This window comes from Anolis sagrei, chromosome 6, assembly GCF_037176765.1.
Source record: "Anolis sagrei isolate rAnoSag1 chromosome 6, rAnoSag1.mat, whole genome shotgun sequence".
In the NCBI taxonomy this organism is placed as follows: domain Eukaryota; kingdom Metazoa; phylum Chordata; class Lepidosauria; order Squamata; family Dactyloidae; genus Anolis; species Anolis sagrei.
The window spans coordinates 11,338,255-11,358,710 of record NC_090026.1 but is presented as its reverse complement, the minus strand read 5'-3'; the positions used below and the strand labels follow the sequence as shown (position 1 = coordinate 11,358,710).

The 20,456-nt window shown below is 43.0% G+C and overlaps 1 protein-coding gene across 1 annotated transcript; it reads left to right on the top strand.

Moving 5' to 3' along the window:
* The first annotated feature begins 244 nt into the window (after window positions 1–244).
* LOC132779219 (uncharacterized) lies at window positions 245–19,387 on the top strand. The gene is made up of 18 exons (XM_060782916.2): window positions 245–298; window positions 1,531–1,623; window positions 2,008–2,135; window positions 3,013–3,156; window positions 4,091–4,165; window positions 5,622–5,792; window positions 6,671–6,767; window positions 7,303–7,529; window positions 8,325–8,478; window positions 10,213–10,421; window positions 13,422–13,539; window positions 13,657–13,862; window positions 13,948–14,065; window positions 14,852–15,021; window positions 16,926–17,023; window positions 17,122–17,228; window positions 17,711–17,779; window positions 19,287–19,387. Exons 2-18 carry the CDS (start codon window positions 1,575–1,577, stop codon window positions 19,376–19,378), a joined length of 2,232 nt encoding a protein of 743 aa, XP_060638899.2. The 5' UTR covers window positions 245–298; window positions 1,531–1,574; the 3' UTR covers window positions 19,379–19,387.
* Window positions 19,388–20,456: the final 1,069 nt, after the last annotated feature.

The window sequence follows — 20,456 nt, the reverse complement described above, 5'->3', positions numbered from 1 at the left end:
ACAAGGACTCCTTGGTAGAGAAGGTAGAAGACCTTGTAAAAAACTACAACTCCAAGGATTCTATAGCATTGAGTCTTGGCAGTTAAAGTGGTATCAGACTATTTTGGTGAACTCCTATCTTAATCCCCTGATAGTATTCCTGGTTCTCTGCATTTACTCTTTTCCCTGCCAGTTTTACAGGGTCTTTTGCTCGATTGAAAGCAAAACTGATTCCCTTTCTTTCTGCTTTCTCCATGTAGCTCAGTCCTGCTGTGTGTGTTTCTGTCTCAGGAGGTGGCGTCTATACCTTTTCCCACAGGTGAGTAGTTTTTTGGAGATGTTGTATTTCATATAAGGAAGGAAACTGCGTGGTGTGGCTATCCTTTCTAAAAAAGCATGGCCTTTTAGAGATCATAACCTTTTTAGAAAATGGTATTCATAACCTTTTAGAGAAGAGCCAAAAACCCATTTGAGTAGCACCTTCTCAAGCGTTATGCAACTAAATGTAATTATGCAAGGAAATTGGCTTCAGTTGTTAGACTGAATAACCTGTTGTCTCTAGTATGTTAGGAAAACAGAGAATATGCCCATGCACAAAATAGCAGTGATTCAGAAATGTTTTTCAGTTGCCCAAAAATATATCTACTCTCCCACAAAACTTGTTTTATATCATGCACTCAAGAGACAAAAATGAAGTAAACTTTGTTTTTTTTTAAAAAAAATGGTTTACTCACAATTTTATGTGTTCACCATACACAGGTACAGAACTTATCAGTGCAGTTTGAGATACGTTTGAAATAGTTTCTGTGTGCAAATGGCACAGGGCATCTTTCTTACAGTCAACAGCAGGCAAGAATTGGTCTGAACAGTCCCAAAGTCTAATGGAGTCTGGGGTCTGAGCAGTCTCAGATCAGATCATGTGATCTGTAGCGCCTCCCACAACCTCTCAGGAAACATAGAGCAAAAGAAGCTGCATATCAGAACATACATACAAAAAGTAAGCAACAGGATTATAGATAAACAAATTAGTAGAGGAGGCTTGAAGAAGGTTGTAATTTCCAACAATCCCTCCCAATTATGTTTGCATAGAATGGATGTGAGCTCTGTCTGAGTCACAGAAACCTCAACATTGTGGAAAGGATGCAGTTTGACATCACTGGCTCAATGCTATGGAATCCTGGGATTTACAGTTTGGTGAGGCATCAAGCATTCTTTGGCAGAGACATGCAAAACTACAACTCTCTTGACCACATAGCATTGAAAATGGCAGTTAAAGTGAGGTCAAACTGTACTAATTCTACTGTGTAGATGCACTCTTGGTCAAGTGTCAATTAGTCAATTTATCTCTGACAACATTTGTACCTAGAGCCAAGGTAGCCTATAGCATCCTGCATTTTGCAGTTCAGGCTGAGCTTTTCAGTATCCTATGCAAGAGCACTCCTGTGCCATCCCAAACTATAAATCCCACGAAACAGAACCATGGCTATTACAATGGAATAACAAGGAGGATTTCATGATACTCAATGTCTGTGCTTGGATCTTTTCTTGAAGGTGTTACACGGACTGAATGTCGAGGCCGTTACTTCTGGATATGGATGGACAAGGCCGCTTTGGGCCAGAGCTCTTGGGCGTATAGTGTCTTCAGTAAGTATGACAATTCTTTGAAAGGGGATTTCAGGGTTTTGGGGAAGGGTGGATCTAATTTTTCAGTTGCAGGAGGAAATTCATCTCTGTATGCTCAGAGACACTCTAAGATGCATCTATAATGTAGCAGTTTGACACCCCTTGAACTAACATGGCTTGATGTTATGCAGTCATAGGAGCTGTAGTTTTACAAGGTCTTTAGCCAAACGACAAGTCCCAAGATTCCATAGCATTGAGTCATGGTAACTAATTGGGTTACCTTGGCGAAGACACACTCTCTCGACTGCAAAGGAAATAAAAGGAAAACCCCCCTCTGAACAAATCCTGGAAAGAACATCCCATTATTTGAGGTTTAGGTAACCTACTGCCATTTGTTTCCCATAGATGAGCTGGGACAGCGCATTCCTGTGACAGACCATGTGGCAGCCCAGTGTGGCTTCACCAAAACCACGGACTTATATGGCAATCCTGAGATCAGAGTGTCCTTTCTGGGCTGCTCGGTTCACAACTTGGTAAAGCTGAGCTTTTCACATTATGTTATTTTGCACTGTTTATTTTACTTGAATGTTTTATTTATTTTATTGTGATGTTATTTTTGTTGTTCTGTATTTTATTTTGCTGTAATGTATTGCTGGACATGGCCTCAGGTAAGCCACTCTGAGTCCCCTCTGGGGAAATGGTGGCGGGGTATAAATAAAGTTTATTATTGTTGTTATTATTATTATTATTATTATTATTATTATTATTAGTGGTAAAAAAGTGCAGGCACTCCCCATAAGAGTCTGTGTTACCAAACTCCCAAAGAGAGTCCAATGTTAGGTGAATAGCAGTGTTTCTCAACCTTCCTAATGCCGTAACCCCTTAATACAGTTCCTCATGTTGTGGTGACCCCAACCATAAATTTATCTTTGTTGCTGCTTCATAACTGTACTTTTCCTACCGTTATTAATCATAATGTAAATATCTGATATGCAGCATGTATTTTAATTCCCTGGACCAAATTTGGCACAAATACCTATATGCCCAATACTGGTGAGGTTGGGGGGGAGGGGTGTGTGAATTGATTTTGTCATTTGGGAGTTGTAGTTGCTGGGATTTATAGTTCACCTACAATCAAAGAGCATCCTGAACTCGGTCAATGATAGAATTAAACAAAACTTGGCACACAGAACTCCCATGACCAAGAGAAAATAACTGGAAGGTTTGATGGGCATTGACTTTGAGTTTTGGAGTTATAGTTCACCTACATCACTTAAGCGGCTGAGGGGGGAAGGAAAGGGCCTGAGGCTGTTAAGAATGGTGGGAGTTGAAATCCAGAACACCCGGAGGGCTGAAGTTTGCCCATGCCTGCTCTAAAACTAACCGAAGTACCATTTTATATTTGTCCAGTTTGACCAGGATTTCAGCCTCCATCTCCAAGTGGAAATCACCAGCCCATCCAATGTGACTGCTGCGTATGATGTCTCCATGAAATGTCCTTTGGGTTCTGCATGGAGCCCCCGTGAGATTGTTTGTGAGGAAAATTATATGGAAGTGAGTGGAACAGAGAAGGAAACCACAAAGACATCGCTTCCAACTATCCTGATTAGGCAGGAGCAGTCCTGCTTTACTCCTATGCCATCCCGCTTTTTCAGCTGCTTTTAAAATGTCCTGTTTACTTTCTCCTCCTTAATCCTCAGCATACTGTAGAACTGGGAGCTGAGTTCAAGATACAAAAGTAGTTTGCACCCAGTTACACAGAGAAGGGAGTCTTGCTTTTCCCAGTAGGCTCCGGCAAAAGCAAATTGCTGCAGGCTTGCCGTGCTTGTATGTTTTTCCTTATTACCATATATACTTGAGTATAAGCCAAGTTTTTCAGCTCTTTTTTAGGCTGAAAAAGCCTCCCTCGGCTTATACTTGAGTCAATACATTTTCCCAGTTTTTTGTGGTAAAATTAGATGTCTTGATTTATATTCGGGCCGGCTTATACTCAAGTATATACAGTACTAATCATTATTGTCCTCTTCACGTCCCAAGCAGGAGTGGCGAACCTAAATCCCTCGTAGGAGGAATTTAAAGCTAATATATGCTGGTATTTACAGTTCTGCCATTGGTCCCTTCCAAAATTGCAACTTTCCTAAAAGTGAGCTAGAACCAAAATAATTTCTCCACTCTCAACCTGGAGCACAGGTGAGCATAATACTGCCATCCATCTACCACTTCAGCCCCCAGTGTTCTTCATCATTGGATATGCTGACTGGGGTTGTAGTTTTCTTCTTTTTTTACCCCCTGTGTTCTCAGCATACCTCAGTTGTACAATGTTAAAATGTCTGGCTGCATAATTATTTCAAAATCAGAAGTAAATGTCCAACCTGCCTCTCCCTAAAAGCTCTCCCTATTTTAACTCTCAAAAGCCACTTTTCATTCAATGTGCAAGCCTGAAAATACATATTTGTATGGACATGACTTATCTGCCATGTTTTTATAGGTTTCTGTTCGGCGTGCCGTCCCAGGAATAGCAAGTGAGGCACTGAATGAAGACTGGATTGCTGTGTTTCCTGTGGTAAGGACTCCAAAAGAATGTAGTTTATATAAAGTGAAGGTAAAGGTTTCCCCTTCACATTTAGTCTAGTCGTGTCTGACTCTGGGAGGTGGTGCTCATCTCCATTTCTAAGCCAAGGAGCTGGCATTGTCCATGGACACCTCCAAGGTCTTGTGGCCAGCATGACTGCGTGCAGCGCCGTTATCTTCCTGCCGAAGCGGTACCTAGTGATCTGCTCATTTTTGCATGTTTTCGAACAACTAGGTTGGCAGAAGCTGGAGCTAACAGCAGGAGCTCACCCTGCTCTCCAGATTCGAACTGCCGAACTTTTGGCCAGGAAGTTCAGCAGCTCAGTGGTTTAACCCGGGGGCTCTGTGGTGTATATCGTCTTTGTAAAATAAAGAGGGAGAAGGCTTTCGCCTGCATTCTCATCTCTGTTCGGAGATCCGAGATAAAAGCATTATAAAGGCATTTCAGCTATTAACTCTTTAACTATTTTAACATTTCACCTTTAAATGCTTTGCTCATCAAGTATCTAAAAATCTTTAAAAGAGTAGTGTATGCTTTAAGACATTTTCAGGTTGCTGCTCTCTTTTCTCAGTGATTGGAAATAAGAGCAGGATTTACTTGGTTGTTGTAGGTTTTTTCGGGCTATATGGCCATGGTCTAGAGGCATTCTCTCCTGACGTTTCACCTGCATCTATGGCAAGCATCCTCAGAGGTAGTGAGGTCTGTTGGAACTAGGAAAAAGGGTTTATAGATCTGTGGAATGACCAGGATAGGACAAAGGACTCTTGTCTGCTGGAGCTAGATGTGAATGTTTCAACTGACCACCTTGACCAGCATACAATGGCCTGGCAGTGCCTGGAGCAAACTTTTGTTGAGAGGTGATTACATTTAGGATTTACTTGCTTAATGCACTTAAAGCCTGCTTGAACAATCCTAATCTGACCAGTGTGGATAAGATGGGATCCAGGTGAGGAAGGTTGTGTTTTGTTTTACTTGATCCAGGCTCTTCTGATCTAGTGTTGGCAGAAAAACTGATTTATTACACAGAGCTATACAGCTTTCTGGTTGCGACTATTAATACAGTCCTTCAGCTATTTCTCATCTCCAAGGAAAATGGAAAATCTCCAAGGATAATGGAGAAGAGGCTGGATTGTGTTTAAAGGGGAACTATCCTGTTACTTTGTTGAACCAGAATATATATCAGGCATGGGCAAACTTCAGCCCTCGAGATGTTTTGGACTTCAACTCTCACAATTCCTAACAGCTGGTAGGCTGTTAGGAATTGTGGGAGTTGAAGTCCAAAACACCTGAAGTGCCGAAGTTTGCCAAAGTCTAACATATATGCTCTCTAGTTGCTTTGTGTCTTTCTAACTCCTGTTGAAAAGGTTCAGTGATGCCATAGTTTGTATTTTAGGAGAGATGAAAAGGTCGGGCTCTCCCCATTCTCACGTCTGATTGTCTTTTGCAGGCTCAGGGGGCTATGAACCAGGTGTGGCAGGTAGTCTTCCATTTCCAGAATGGCTCCTTGCAGAACATGATGGCCACCGAAGCCCATGCCCTTGGCTATGGGGTCAACACCACAGCTAGCAGGGTCCTCTTCCGCACTCCTTATGGCACGCAGCAGACTGAAATCGCTATGGTAAGAAGCATTAGTGGCTGCCACAATGGTTATTGTAGGTGTCACTCCTCCCATCTTAGCTTTGGTAGGACCCAATTTGAATTGTCACCCTGCACTTGTCAACATGTGTTGCCTCAAAGAAGCTTTCTCCCTCTAAATCCTAGTTTGATCCTGACTTGTGAGACCTGAGCATTTAATCCTCATCGACAGCAAGTTAAACATGAGCCAACAGTGTCATGGGGCGGCACAAAAAAGCCAATGAGATAATGACCTGCATGAATAGGAGTCTAGTGTCTAGATCCAGGGAAGTCATGCTAGCCCTCTATTCTGCCTTGGTAGACCACACCTGGAATTACGCTGTGTGCAGTTCTGGGCACCACAATTGAAGGGAGATGTTGACCTCAAGGGTGTGGAGAACAAACCCTATGAGGAGCGGCTTAAAGAGCTGGACATGTTTAACCTGCAAAAGAGAAGGCTGAGAGGAGACATGATAGGAGACATGAATGCTTTAGCCCACTCTGATGAAATCATGTCAAGAAACCCTAATGATAGGTTGAAATATGTAAGAGGAAGCCATAGGGAGGAGGGAGCAATCTTGTTTTCTGCTGCTCTGGAGACTAGTGCACAAAACAATAGCTTCAAATTCCTCCTGAACATTAGGAAGAACTTTCTGATTGTGAGAGCTGATCAGCAGTGGAATTCTTTGCCCTGAAGTGTGGTGGAGGCTCCTCCTTTGGATGCTTTGAAACAGAGGCTGGGTGGCCATCTGTCAGGGGTGCTTTGAATGTGATTTTCCTGGTACTTGGCAGGGGGTTGGACTGGATGGCCCTCAAGGTATCTTACAACTCAATGATTCTATGATTCTAATCCTTGCATCCTTGTCATGGCTTCTTCCGCAGGTGAAAGGCCTGGAAGTGGAGGTGGCTCGAGCCACCGTCTTCTACAAACAGGCATGGATGATATTGATGGTGGATACTGCAGTTGCCTGTCCCATCAGTGAGTCTCTCTGGTTCCTGAATACCCTCCAACAAAAAAAGTCAACCTGGGTGCCAGTCTTCTCCATGGTGTTTTAGTACAAGATACTCCTAGGCATAAGGATCAGTAAGATGCATTGGGCTATGACTCCAGAGACCAAAATTTGAATCCCCTCTTGGCCATGGCAGCCTATGGAGTGGCTTTAGACAAGTCACACTCTCTCAGCTTCAAAGCAAGGCAAAGGCAAACCCTCTCTAAAGAAATCACGTCAAGAAACCCTCATGATAGGTTGACCTTATGGTTGCCATAAACAACACAAAAACAGAGTTGTTGTAGGTTTTTCGAGCTCTATGGCCATGTTCTAGAAGCATTCTCTCCTGACATTTCACCTGCATCTGTGGCAGGCATCCTTTGAGGATGCCTGCCACAGATGCAGGCAAAACGTCAGGAGAGAATGCTTCTAGAACATGGCCATACAGCCCAAAAAACCTACAGCATTTTTTGCATTTTTTGAACCTGCAGTGCAGATAACATGCCAAGCTTCTGTCTCTTACAGACGCTCCAGTTTTCACAGCCACCACTCTAAGCTGGGTGACCCCACGGATCATGCCTTCACTGGTTGCGTTCCCCAATCTCTATCGGGATGAAGCCATCGAGATGGGCTTGGATGGACGTGTGATTGACAGGGTGACTGTGGCAAGAAACGGATACACCTTTCTGACAGACAGGACAGATTTTCTCAGCATCACGGTCCCCATTGGAGCTGTGGGTGGGCTCACAGAGGTCAGTATCTGACAGAATTGCTAGCTGGACAGCCTTGGGGTCTGTTCTAGGAGGATCTTACAATCGCTATCATTTTCTATGGTGGAGTGTCTGCTCTATGTTTTATTCCAAACTTTGAAAGACTCATCCAAACTGTCGAACCTTGTCTCTCAAATTCTGCATACTTTTCCATAGTCAGCTGCAGGTTGCGTCTCAACCAGGGATGCAGTTTTCCCATGGGGAAAATGTAAGCAAAGGAGAATGGCACAGCTGTTACCAGCTTACTTGTCCAAACTGGTATCTTCCTCTATGACCCACCTCATAGATTAAGATCATTGGGGAGGCCCTCCTCTCAGTCCCACCCCCCTCACAAGCGCAACTGGTGGGGATGAGAGACAGGGCCTTTTCGGTGGTGGTCCCTTGCCTATGGAACTCCCTCCCCAGTGAAATTAGATCTGCCTCATCCCTCCTGACCTTCAGGGAAAAAAAAATGAAAACATGGCTCTGGGATCAGGCTTTGGCCAGTAACGAGAATAGTGCAATATGAGACTACAAATTAATATAATGACGACTCGGACTGGCTTTGGAATAAGATTTGGATCATGTGATTTTAATTGATGTTTTAATGCTATATTTTTAATGGGTTTGGTTTTAACATTTTGTTTATTTACCAATGTATCAATATATGGTATTGAATTGTTGCCTTTGTTAGTCTGCCCTGAGTCCCCTTCGGGGTTGAGAAGGGTGGGATATAAATAAATAATTGTCTCAATATTTGGAATCCATTCCTCACTTCTCTTTTATTTTGTTTCTCAGAGTGATGTGATGGACAACCACTATGGCACAACTTATAGCATCAGGCTGATGTTAGACCGTAAATGGCAAGGGGATGAGAGTGATCGGACTCGCCACCGCAGCCTGAAGCTCATTCGCACACCCTTTGCCCTTCAGATGCTGGTCCTGATCAACAGTAAGCTTCACATCTTGTTTTTATGTTTCCAGAAGGGAACTCATACCATCCTTTCTAATGTGAATGGGTATCATGCACTGAAAATATGTACCATATATACTCAAGTATGATCCGACCCGAATATAAGCTGAGGCACCTAATTTTACCACAAAAAAACAAAAAACTGGAGAAAATGTATTGAGTCAAGTATAAACCAAGGGTGGGAAATGCAGCAGCTACTAGTAAATTTCAAAATAAAAATAGGTAAAAGGTTGTCCCCTGACATTAAGTCCAGTCATGTCTGACTCTGGGGTGTGGTGCTCATCTCCATTTCTAAGCCGAAGAGCCGGCGTTGTCCATAGACACCCCCAAGGTCATGTGGCCAGCATGACTGCATGGAGCACCGTTACCTTCCCGCTGGAGTGATACCTATTGATCTGCTCACATTTGCATGTTTTCGAACTGCTAGGTTGGCAGAAACTAGGGCTGACAGCGGAAGCTCATGCCGCTCCCCGGAATCAAACCTGTGACCTTTCGGTCCACAAGCTCAGCAGCTCAGTGCTTTAACCCACTGCGCCACAATTACCGTACATTAATCAGTAGGTTACATGTTTTTGAATATTTACATAAATCTGTAATGTCAGATAACTCGGATTAAACCATTATCAAACTTTCTTTAATATAAATGTGCTTATGTATCCTTCCAATAATAATAGAGTAAAATAATAAATCTAATAATAATAACAGAGTAATTGTAATGTAATAGTAATAATAGAGTAAAACAATAAAGGTAATAAAATAATTATAGAGTAAAATAATGTAATAATAATAATAATAATAATACAATGAAATAATAAATAACTTTGACTCAAGTATAAGCCAAGGGGGGCTTTTCCAGCCTAAAAAAGGGCTGAAAAACTAGACTTATACTCAAGTATATACAGTATATATTCTTCCAGAAGTGGCTACTATAGTTCCCATGGCTTCTTCCAGAAGTTACTGGACTGTACCTACTCGGTGGTGGCCCCTCACCTGTGTAACTCACTCCCTGGGGAAATTAGATCATCAACATCCCTCCTCTCCTTTAGAAGGAAATTTAAAACGTGGTTATGGGACCAGGCCTTCGGGCAATCTGGCAGTTAAGAAAAATGGACGACTGGAATTGACAGGACTGACAATGTGGAATTGAAACTATGAACTATGAGACAGCGAACGCTGAGTGTTAAACTGGTTTATTGACGTGTTGTAGAACTGAGAACAGACTGTTTAATTGTTTTTAACTGTTTGATTGCTGCTATATTGTTTTGTTTTATTGTTGTATTGTTGTATTGATGCCGGCATCAAATTGTGCCTTTGTAAGCCGCTCTAAGTCCCCCCCCGGGGTGAGAAGGGCGGGGTAGAAATATTTGAAATAAAAATAAAAATAAATCAACCCAACCACTGCTTGTCCTGTCTAGGGCTGATGGGGGTTGCAGTATGCAAAGGTTGCTCATTCTTGCTTGTAAAGAGGGAAACAGGATTCTTTTAATATATGTGTGTTATGGTGACAATTTTTATGCTTATATTTTGTTTTGTTAATCTTATGGTTATGTTGTTTTTTACTTTGTATGTTTTGTGATGTTACCTGGGAACCGCTCTGAGTTCCCTTGGGGAGATGGAGCGGTATATAAATAAAGTTTTTATTATTATTATTATTATTATTATTAATTTGCCTTGGAGTAAGATATTAAATAAATACCTGTCTCTGTCTTCCAGATACAATCCCAGATAAAGGCTATTTTGATATCAGCCTGGGCAACTTTCTCCCTGACGTGGAGCTGACCTCTGTTGGCATTGGTGGCATGCCCTTAACGCCCAAGGATCTCAAGATGCGTGGCTGCCATCTGGATGAAAGGCCCAACCCCAATAATACCCGGGTTTTAATTCTCCAGGTCCCTTTCACTGATCCTTTGGTAGAACAGAAGGTGAGAGTGGAAATGGTAACAGCCTCCCCCTGCCCCACTGGTTTGTAAGCATAGTTACACATAACATCTCTTGCCTGTGTTTGGTTACTATTTGGCCAACAAGGATATGATTAAGTTACATGTTGAAAGCAATGTAGCAAGGAAGGCCTGGATTGTACAGAAAGATTGGGAGCCAAAAATCTTTTCTTTGTTACCATTATTGGGTTTGTGCAGCTGAGCAGCTCTTAAAATAATGGAAGGGGAAATCACCCGCAACTAGAAGATCTGTCAGCCGAAAGGTTGCAAGTTCGAAGCCTTTGGTCGGTATGAGCAGTCGATTATCAGCTCTGCTCACTGTTTACCTTAGCAGTTTGAAAACAGCTTTAGCTGTAATTAGAGAAATTAGTTACCGCTAAAAGCAGGGGAGGTGTTTCATGACTCCATAAAGAAGATCAGAAAATAATATGACACAGCATATTATTTGAGAACACAGAAATGCTGGACCATACCAACAACCACCATGTCAGACTACACAGAGAAACCATTGAAATCCACAAGCATGTGGACAATTTCAACAGAAAGGAAGAGACCATGAAAATGAACAAAATCTGGCTACTAGTATTAAAAAACTAAAATTACAACAGCAAAATAGCAGAGAGGAAACAACCAGGCACAGCTTAACACCTCTCAACAAAAGATTTTCCCAGGCTCAGCCAGGCCTTCAAATGCTAATGAAGGTGGTCAGTTGAAACATTCACACCTAACTCCAGCAGAGAAGGGCTCTTTGCCCCACCCCAGCCATTCCACAGATATATAAACCCATTGTCCTAATTCCAACAGACCTCACTACCTCTGAGGATGCTTGCCATAGATGCAGGCGAAACGTCAGGAGAAATGCCTCTAGAACATGGCCCTATAGCCCGAAAAGAAAAAAAAAACCCACAAGAACCTAGATCAGAAAATGCTGGGTGACCAAAAGGAAGGAAGAAGTCCTGATGGCTCTTCATCATAATGGAGCAACAGTGCCCTCTATGGCTGGACTCACCTTCCTTGGCACCAAAACAAAAACAGCTGGACACTGAGTTGTCAACACCTCTTTTCTGTTCTGTCTGTGTATTGTCTATACAAAAGCAGAATTGAATGTTTGCCTTGTATGTGTGCTGTGATCCGCCCCAAGTCCCCTTCGGAGTGAAAAGGGCAGAATATAAATAAAGTGTTGGTGTTCTTCTTACTATTATTCAGTTCCTTTCTCTGAAATATAACTTAAAGTCATGGTGTTTGTTGGTAGTTAGCCATCTCCTCTAACCATTAGAAAATTCCCCCAGGTGTTTACCTGGGAGCTACTTCCTTATAATCTCTTGATTGGGTTGTTTCAAGTTTTCTGGGCTGTATGGCCATGTTCCAGAAGCACACTCTCCTGATTTTTCACCCACATCTATGGCAAGCATCCTCAGAGGTTGAGAGGTCTGTTCGAAACTAGGCAAGAGAGGGTTATATAACTTTGGAATGTCCAGGGTGGGAGAAAGAACTCTTGTCTGTTGAAGGCAAGTATGAATGTTATCAATTGGCCACCTTGCTAGTCAGCCATCTTCTCTAACCATTAGAAAATTCCCCCAGGTGTTTATCTGGAAGCTACTTTCTTGTAATCTCTTGATTGGGTTGCTGTGAGTTTTCTGGGCTATATGGCTATGCTCCAGAAACATACTCCAGAAGCATTCTCTCCTGATGTTTCACCTACATCTATGGCAGGCAGATTCAGAGGTTGTGAGGTCTGTTGGAAACTAGGCAAGTGAAGTTTATATATCTGTGGAATGACCAGGGTGGGAGAAAGAATTCTTGTTGGCTTGAGACAAGTGTGAATGTTGCAATTGGCCACCTTGATTAGCATTTTTAGAATCATAGAATCAAAGAGTTGGAAGAGACCTCATGGGCCATCCAGTCCAACCCCATTCTGCCAAGAAGCAGGAATGTTGCATTCAAATCACCCCTGACAGATGGTCATCCAACCTCTGTTTAAAAGCTTCCAAAGAAGGAGCCTCCACCACACTTCAAGGCAGAGAGTTCCACCGCTGAACGGCTCTCACAGTCAGGAAGTTCTTCCTCATGTTCAAACGGAATCTCCCTTCTTGTAGTTTGAAGCCATTGCTCCGCGTCCTAGTCTTCAAGGAAGCAGAAAACAAGCTTGCTCCCTCCTCCCTGTGGCTTCCTTTCACATATTTATACATGGCTATCATATCTCCTCTCATCCTTCTCTTCTTCAGGCTAAACATGCCCAGCTCCTTAAGCCGCTCCTCATAGGGCTTATTATCCAGACCCTTGATCATTTTAGTGGTCTTGCAGCTTCAAAGTCTGGCTGGTTCGAAAAACGGGAATTCCAAACAAGAATAATTCAGGGCCAGCTAACACCTCCCAACAAAGAATCCCTCCCAGGCAGCAACCAGCCAGGCTTTGAAGCTACAAGGCCATTAAATGCTAATCAAGGTGGCCAATTGCAACATTCACACTTGTCTCAAGCCAACAAGAATGCTTTCTCCCTCCCTGGTCATTCCACAGATATATAAACCTCACTTGCCTAGTTTCCAACAGACCTCACAACCTCTGAGGATGCCTGCCATAGATGTAGGTGAAACCACAGGAGAGAATGCTTCTAGAGCATGGCTATATAGTCCAGAAAACTCACAGCAACCCAATCAAGAGATTACAAGAAAGTAGCTTCCAGATAAACACTTTGAGGAATTTTCTAATAGTTAGAGGAGATGGCTAACTAGCAACAAAGACCATTGGAACATGGCCATACAGCCTGGAAAACTCACAGCAGCCCAGTGATTCCAGCCATGAAAGCCTTCGACAACACAATCTCTTGACCTCACTACCTCTGAGGATACTTGCCATAGATGCAGGCGAAATGTCAGGAGAGAATGCCTCTAGACCATGGCCATATAGCCAAAAAACTCTACAACAACCCAGTGATTCCGGCTATGAAAGCCTTCAACAACACAATCTCTTGATTCTTTTGGGCAGTATCTATATGGCAACATCCGGAGGTACACTGTTCGCCTTGACTACGTCCTCAACCTGGTCCCCAAGGACAAGCTGTTCACTTACCCTGCGGTTATTGAATGCGATGTCCCAGATGTTGGTAAGTTTTATGACAGGCAGAGGAGAAAGAGAGCTATAATTGGAAATGGCTTCTAAACATCTATCAAAACACAATGTAATCTTTGTCCCCCTTCTTGTCTTTTGCTCACACCATTAGTTCTTCCAACCTTTGATGGCTTTTGCGAGACAGGAAGGATTGGCCTGGTGATGACCCATGGAAATTTGGACCGTTACTGGGTCTCATATGTGGGCAACCAGAAGCTGACCAGTGAATTAATTGTGTCACAGAACTACACTGTCCAAGATGACGGCAAATACTTCTACCTGTCAGTGCCCTTCTTGGCAGTTGGCTTGTCATATCAGGTAGGTGTGGAAAAGCCTGCAACTATTTTGCTCTTAGGTCAAGTGTGAAAATCTTCCTGTCTATGTAAATGTATGTCTGTTCCAGGATATTTCTCTCCAAGGGCTGACGACTCAACTTGATTTCAGCCTGCGGGACAACAAGACGCTGGCGATAAATGTAGCATTCTCCTTTGCTTGCATTTTCCCCACAGGAAAACTGCTTGGTGAGTGAAGTGACAAAGACATATCAAGATGCTGAAGTGAGATATTAATGGTGGTAGTTGAAAAGCCTTGTGTATTTCTGCCTGTAAATACTCAAAGTCCTCTTTTTGAGCAAAGCATCCATAGACATTCCTCCGGGGCTATATACAAATAATGAACTTTATATTGGGTTGTTGTAGGTTTTTTCGGACTATATGGCCATGTTCTAGAGGCATTCTCTCCTGATGTTTCGCCTGCATCTATGGCAAGTGGCATATACATTTGACAAATAAATAAATAAATAAATAAATAAATAAATAAATAAAGCATCCTCAGAGGTAGTGAGGTCTGTTGGAACTAGGAAAAAGGGTTTATATATCTGTGGAATGACCAGGGTGGGACAAAGGACTCTTGTCTGTTGGACCTAGGTGTGAATGTTTCAACTGACCTCCTTGATTAGCATTCGATGGCCTGGAAGTGCCTGGAGCAATCTTTTGTTGAGAGGTGATTAGATGTCCCTGATTGTTTTCCCTCTGCTGTTTTGCTGTTTTAATTTTAGAGTTTTTTTTTAATACTGGTAGCCAGATTTTGTTCATTTTCATGGTTTCCTCCTTTCTGTTGAAATTGTCCACATGCTTGTGGATTTCAATGGCTTTAATTTTATATTCTTTGTATAGTCTTTTGAAGAAGCTTGGATGTGATATTGGATGTGATATTGAAGATTAAGCAGGCTTGTTTTCTGCTGCCTTGGGATGGGTGACATGCGACCAGATGGCAATATGTCTGAAAGGTTTCCTTTTTGGATGCAGTGTGCCTCCCCAATGGAACCATGGCTGCCACAATCCTCAGCCTCGACACCAAACCATCCTTGAACCCTAGGAATACGCACCTGAGAGACAGGAACTGTGGGCCAGTTGCAGCTGATGAATCCAGGGCTCTCTTCTCTTTTTCTGTAGCCTCTTGTGGCACCACAAGAACAGTAAGTTGAAATTCCAATGATGTGAGAATTTGGGATTTTAGTCTGAATTATCCAAAATTCTGAGTGAGGTGATGAATCCATTCTGTGGTCTACTCTGAACCATTCAACCTGTTATTCTCACTCAGCCCATATGGACAACAGTCTGGTGTGATAAAGTCCTTAGAAAGTGGGGAAAGTGTTGGGTGTGTGGGCTTACTAACAAAAGACCCTCCCCATACATATACAGCAGAGTAACTTATTAGCAGCAGCGTGATCCAGCACCAGTAGCCCAGAGTGATAAAAAGAACATAAACACACACACTAATGTTATCTCTTCCATTGGAGGCTTTTCTTTGCAGTAGAATAATATGATTGCACTATTTACAATAACAAGGTTTCCACAACACAAATAAAATTATATTTACTAAGTTCTTGTGGGTTTTTTCGGGCTATATGGCCATGTTCTAGAGGCATTTCTCCTGACGTTTCACCTGCATCTATGGCAAGCATCCTCAGAGGATGCAAGCATCCTCACCTCTGAGGATGCTTGCCATAGATGCAGGCAAAACGTCAGGAGAAATGCCTCTAGAACATGCAATATAGCCCGAAAAAACCCACAAGAACTTAGTGATTCCAGCCATGAAAGCCTTCGACAAAATTATATTTCCTTCTTTTCTTCCACGCTAGGCTTTTTTCACATGCAGAGAAACAGCTTCGCTCTCACAGAGTTTCCTCTCACACCGAAGTTACACAGGAGATTCACACAGTAGCTTTTTACACACAGCAGCCTTCACACTGGAGCTTTACACACGATGGCCTTCAACCTGGGGCTTCTCTCACAGAAGCTTCTCACAGCAGGGCCTACTAACATGGAGGCCCACCTTACACTGAGGCTGTTCTCCCACTGACGCCTTCTCATACTGAGGGCTCTCTCAGACTGACTAGCACTGACTTTCTCACACTGAGGTGAACTAGCACTGATGCCTACTCATACTGAGGCCAACTAACACACTGAGGCCCTTCTCCCACAAAGACTTCTCTCAGACTGAGGGCTACCTCAGACTGAGGGCTACCTCAGACTGAGGGCTACCTCAGACTGAGGGCTACCTCAGACTGAGGGCTACCTCAGACTGAGGGCTACCTCAGACTGAGGGCTACCTCAGACTGAGGGCTACCTCAGACTGAGGGCTACCTCAGACTGAGGGCTACCTCAGACTGAGGGCTACCTCAGACTGAGGGCTACCTCAGACTGAGGGCTACCTCAGACTGAGGGCTACCTCAGACTGAGGGCTACCTCAGACTGAGGGCTATTAAGCTACACCTGCTTATATTGAACTGCAGCTTTTGCTGAGTCATTGTATCCATTTAACCCTTTCAGTGTTTGATTGAAATATTTGTAATTAAAAATAGCTAGTTAATTTTTAATATTTCTGGCAGAAAGGAATGTGGATATCCTCAACCAGTCCTATATTGGGAATGTGGAGAACAGGACAAACAACATAGGGTACATTCTACACTGTAGAATTAATGCAGTTTACACCTTTTTGCCTTGGCTCAATGCTACAGAATTATAGGATTTGTAGTTTGACAAGGTCTTTAGCCTTTTCTGACAAAGAGTGCTGGTGTATCACCAAACTACAAATCCTAGGATTCCATAGACTTGAGCCATTGCAAAGTGATGTTAAACTGCATTAATTTTACTGTCTAAACCAGGCATGGGCAAACTTTGGCCCTCCAGGTGTTTTGGACTTCAACACCCACAATTCCTAACAGCCGGAAGGCTGTTAGGAATTGTGGGAGTTGAAGTCCAAACACCTGGAGGGCCAAAGTTTGCCCATGCCTGGTCTAAACACACACTTAGTCTTTCTCAGCTTGGTCAATGAGAGCTAAACCTTTCTTTGATCTTCTTTCTCAATCTCCTAAAGTTTGAAGGCAACTACTTGGTGTATGAGAATGAAGTGACCTTCAGGAGGGAGATGATTCCAGATGCGAAACCAGTCATCACCAGGGACTCCCAGTACAGGTGAAGCTTTTGAGAACCTTCTAACTGGTTGCTGATGGGTTGAGAAGACGACTTCCAAAGATGGCTCCTGTAGGTCACTGTTTTTGATTTCTTCCTAGCCTGACATTGCGCTGTCGCTACCCCCTGAATGAGACGCTTCAAGTGGTGGCCCAACGACTGCAAGGGGAGATTGGAACCCCTGCCCCATATGTCCTTGGGGTCAAAGGTAATGCTAGGATGGGCTCACCACCCAAGAGTTTAGCTTTTGGGAGACTACCACTCCCACAAATTAAGCCATTGGCCTATGCTTAGATTGAAATGTTCCTCTTGTGGGAGACCACCAAGTCAAGAGAAAGGGGAGAAAGAAAATGGAAAACATTGTATTTCTTGTAGAAGTGAATATTTGATTCTTATTCACCATCAAGTTGATCTTGATTTATAGTAACCTTATGACTAAAAGATCTTCAGAGTGGTGGCTTCCTTAACTAGAATCATAGAATCAAAGAATCATAGAGTTGGAAGAGACCTCATGGGCCATCCAGTTCAACCCCCTGCCAAGAAGCAGGAATATTGCATTCAAATCACCCCTGACAGATGGCCATCCAGCCTCTGTTTAAAAGCTTCCAAAGAAGGAGCCTCCACCACACTGAATCAATCTACTTATAAAGCTACATTATCCATCACTTTCTTATGGGTTTTTCATTGTAGGATATCAGCAGAAGAGATCGGCAGATCATCAAAATGTGTCCCAGCCAAGAGTTGCTTATTTGTCAACAGGTATGGTCTGGTACACACACACACACACACACACACACACACACACACCCAATATAATTTTGGCAGGGCAGCTCTGTCAGGCTTTGTGCTTCCAACCACCAGAAATGGGACTGCCTGTGTTGAGGATGATGGGAGTGGGAATAGTCTAGCACTTTAGGGTGGAATGTCAAGTCCTCTTTCCTTCATCAACTTGAAGTTGGTACTTGCTCCAGGTTGAACTCCAATATCCACATGAAAGTTGCCACTAGACTACAATGCCAATAATGCCCATTTATTTTCCAAGCTGCTGGGGCTGATGGGACCTGTTACAAGTATCACGGTGGATCCTATATCCTTTACAGGAAGTACTGTGAAATAAGGCAACCTGGGAAAATGTATTGCCTGCATCTATGGCATCTTAAACTAGAGCTAGAAAAAGTGACTTGTATTGTCAAAGGCTTTCATGGCTGGAATCACTGGGTTGTTGTAGGTTTTTCCGGGTTATATGGCCATGTTCTAGAGGCATTTTCTCCTGACGTTTCACCTGCATCTATGCATCTGGCTACCAATATTTAAAAAAACTCTAAAATTACAACAGCAAAACAACAGAGAGTAAACAATCAGGCACATCTAATCACCGCTCAACAAAAGATTCCCCCAGGCACTGCCAAGCCATCAAATGCTAATTAAGTTGGTCAGTTCACACCTAGCTTCAGCAGACAAGAGTCCTTTGTCCCACCCTGGTCATTCCACAGATATATAAACCCATTTTCCTACTTCCAATAGACCTCACTACCTCTGAGGATGCTTGCCATAGATGCAGGCGAAACGTCAGGAGAAATGCCTCTAGAACATGGCCCTTTAGCCCGAAAACCCCCCACAAGAACCTAATATTAAAAAACTCTAAAATTACAACAGCAAAACAACAGAGAGTAAACAATCAGGCACATCTAATCACCTCTCAACAAAAGATTGCCCCAGGCACTGCCAAGCCATCAAATGCTAATTAAGGTGGTCAGTTGAAACATTCACACCTAGCTCCAGCAGACAAGAGTCCTTTGTCCCACCCTGGTCATTCCACAGATATATAAACCCATTTACCTACTTCCAATAGACCTCACTACCTCTGAGGATGCTTGCCATGGATGCAGGTGAAACGTCAGGAGAAAATGCCTCTAGAACATGGCCATATAACCCGGAAAAACCTACAATAACCCAAAAAGTGACTTGTTTGGACTTCAGCACCCAAAATTCCTAGCTCACCGTGCCAGTGATTTGAGGATTCTGAAAATTATAGTCTCAATTAGTTAACTTCTCCCAACATGATGCAAAGATATTTCCTCAGCTAAACTCACTGATTGTCCCTGAGTCAAGTGTGTTGCCAGCCTTGACCTACTTCACACGATTGTTGTGAGGGTTACAAGGGAACGGAGGAGGAGAGCTGTGGGTGCCACTTTTTTTAACTGTATGATGAAATGGTATTCCATCAGTGTCACTCATAAATAAATATACATTTATTCTTTTGCAGGAGGAGCTGGGAAAAGGTGGCTTTGGTTTCCAGCTTTTGGAGCAGCTTTAGTAGTAGGAGGATTCCTGCCTATTACATTCCTGGGTTGTTAAGCAAATTAAAAAAAAAAGTAACCTTCAACTATCTTCTGTTTCTAACTTCATTTGAGGATTCAATGAGTTGAAAGTTTGGCAGGCTCAACAGTCCTGGTGCTTCCATACTGAAAAATAATCTGTTTTTACTGCATTATCTTGGCAAGAAAACTCCATGATAGCTTTCTTTTAAGCTGCCATACATTCATAGAATCAAAGAGTTGGAAGAGACCTCATGGGCCATCCAGTCCAACCCCATTCTGCCAAGAAGCAGGAATATTGCATTCAAATCACCCCTGACAGATGGCCATCCAGCCTCTGTTTAAAAGCTTACAAAGAAGGAGCCTCCACCACACTCCGGGGCAGAGAGTTCCACTGCTGAATGGCTCTCACAGTCAGGAAGTTCTTCCTCATGTTCAGATGGAATCTCCTCTCTTGAAGGCAACTTTGGCAGACAACTATACCCAGTAATTGAAATTACAAGAACACAAAGTCTTAAATAATGAGGAAATCATTTAAAAATGAACAAAATCTGGCTACCAATATTTAAAAAATCCATAATCAGTTCAGTACATAAAGAGCAACACTCTTTACTCAAAAAACAGAGGAATGCCAGACAAGAATCAATCAGGGTCAGTTAATACCTCTTAACAAAAGATACTTCCAGGAAGCAATCAGCCAGGATTTGAAGCTGCAAGGCCATTAAATGCTAATCAAGCTGGCCAGTTGCAACATTCACACTTGCCTCAAGCAGATGAGAGTTCTTCCTCTCACTCTGGACATTCCACAGGTACGTGGGTTACTGTGAATTTTCTGGACTGTATGGCCATGTTCCAGAAGCATTCTCTCCTGACATTACACCTGCATCTATGGCAGGCATCCTCAGAGGTTGTGAGGTCACCTGCCATAGATGTGGGCAGGTGAGAAAACGTCAGGGGAGAATGCTTCAGGAACATGACCATACAGCCCGGAAACACTCACAGCAACCCAACATAACGAATGATTGTACAACTCTGGTGCCTCATTAATAAAATTCTACAGGTTGGGCATGACAAATCATTAACTCCTAGTCCCCTGAATCCCCTTCGTGTTGTAGTTC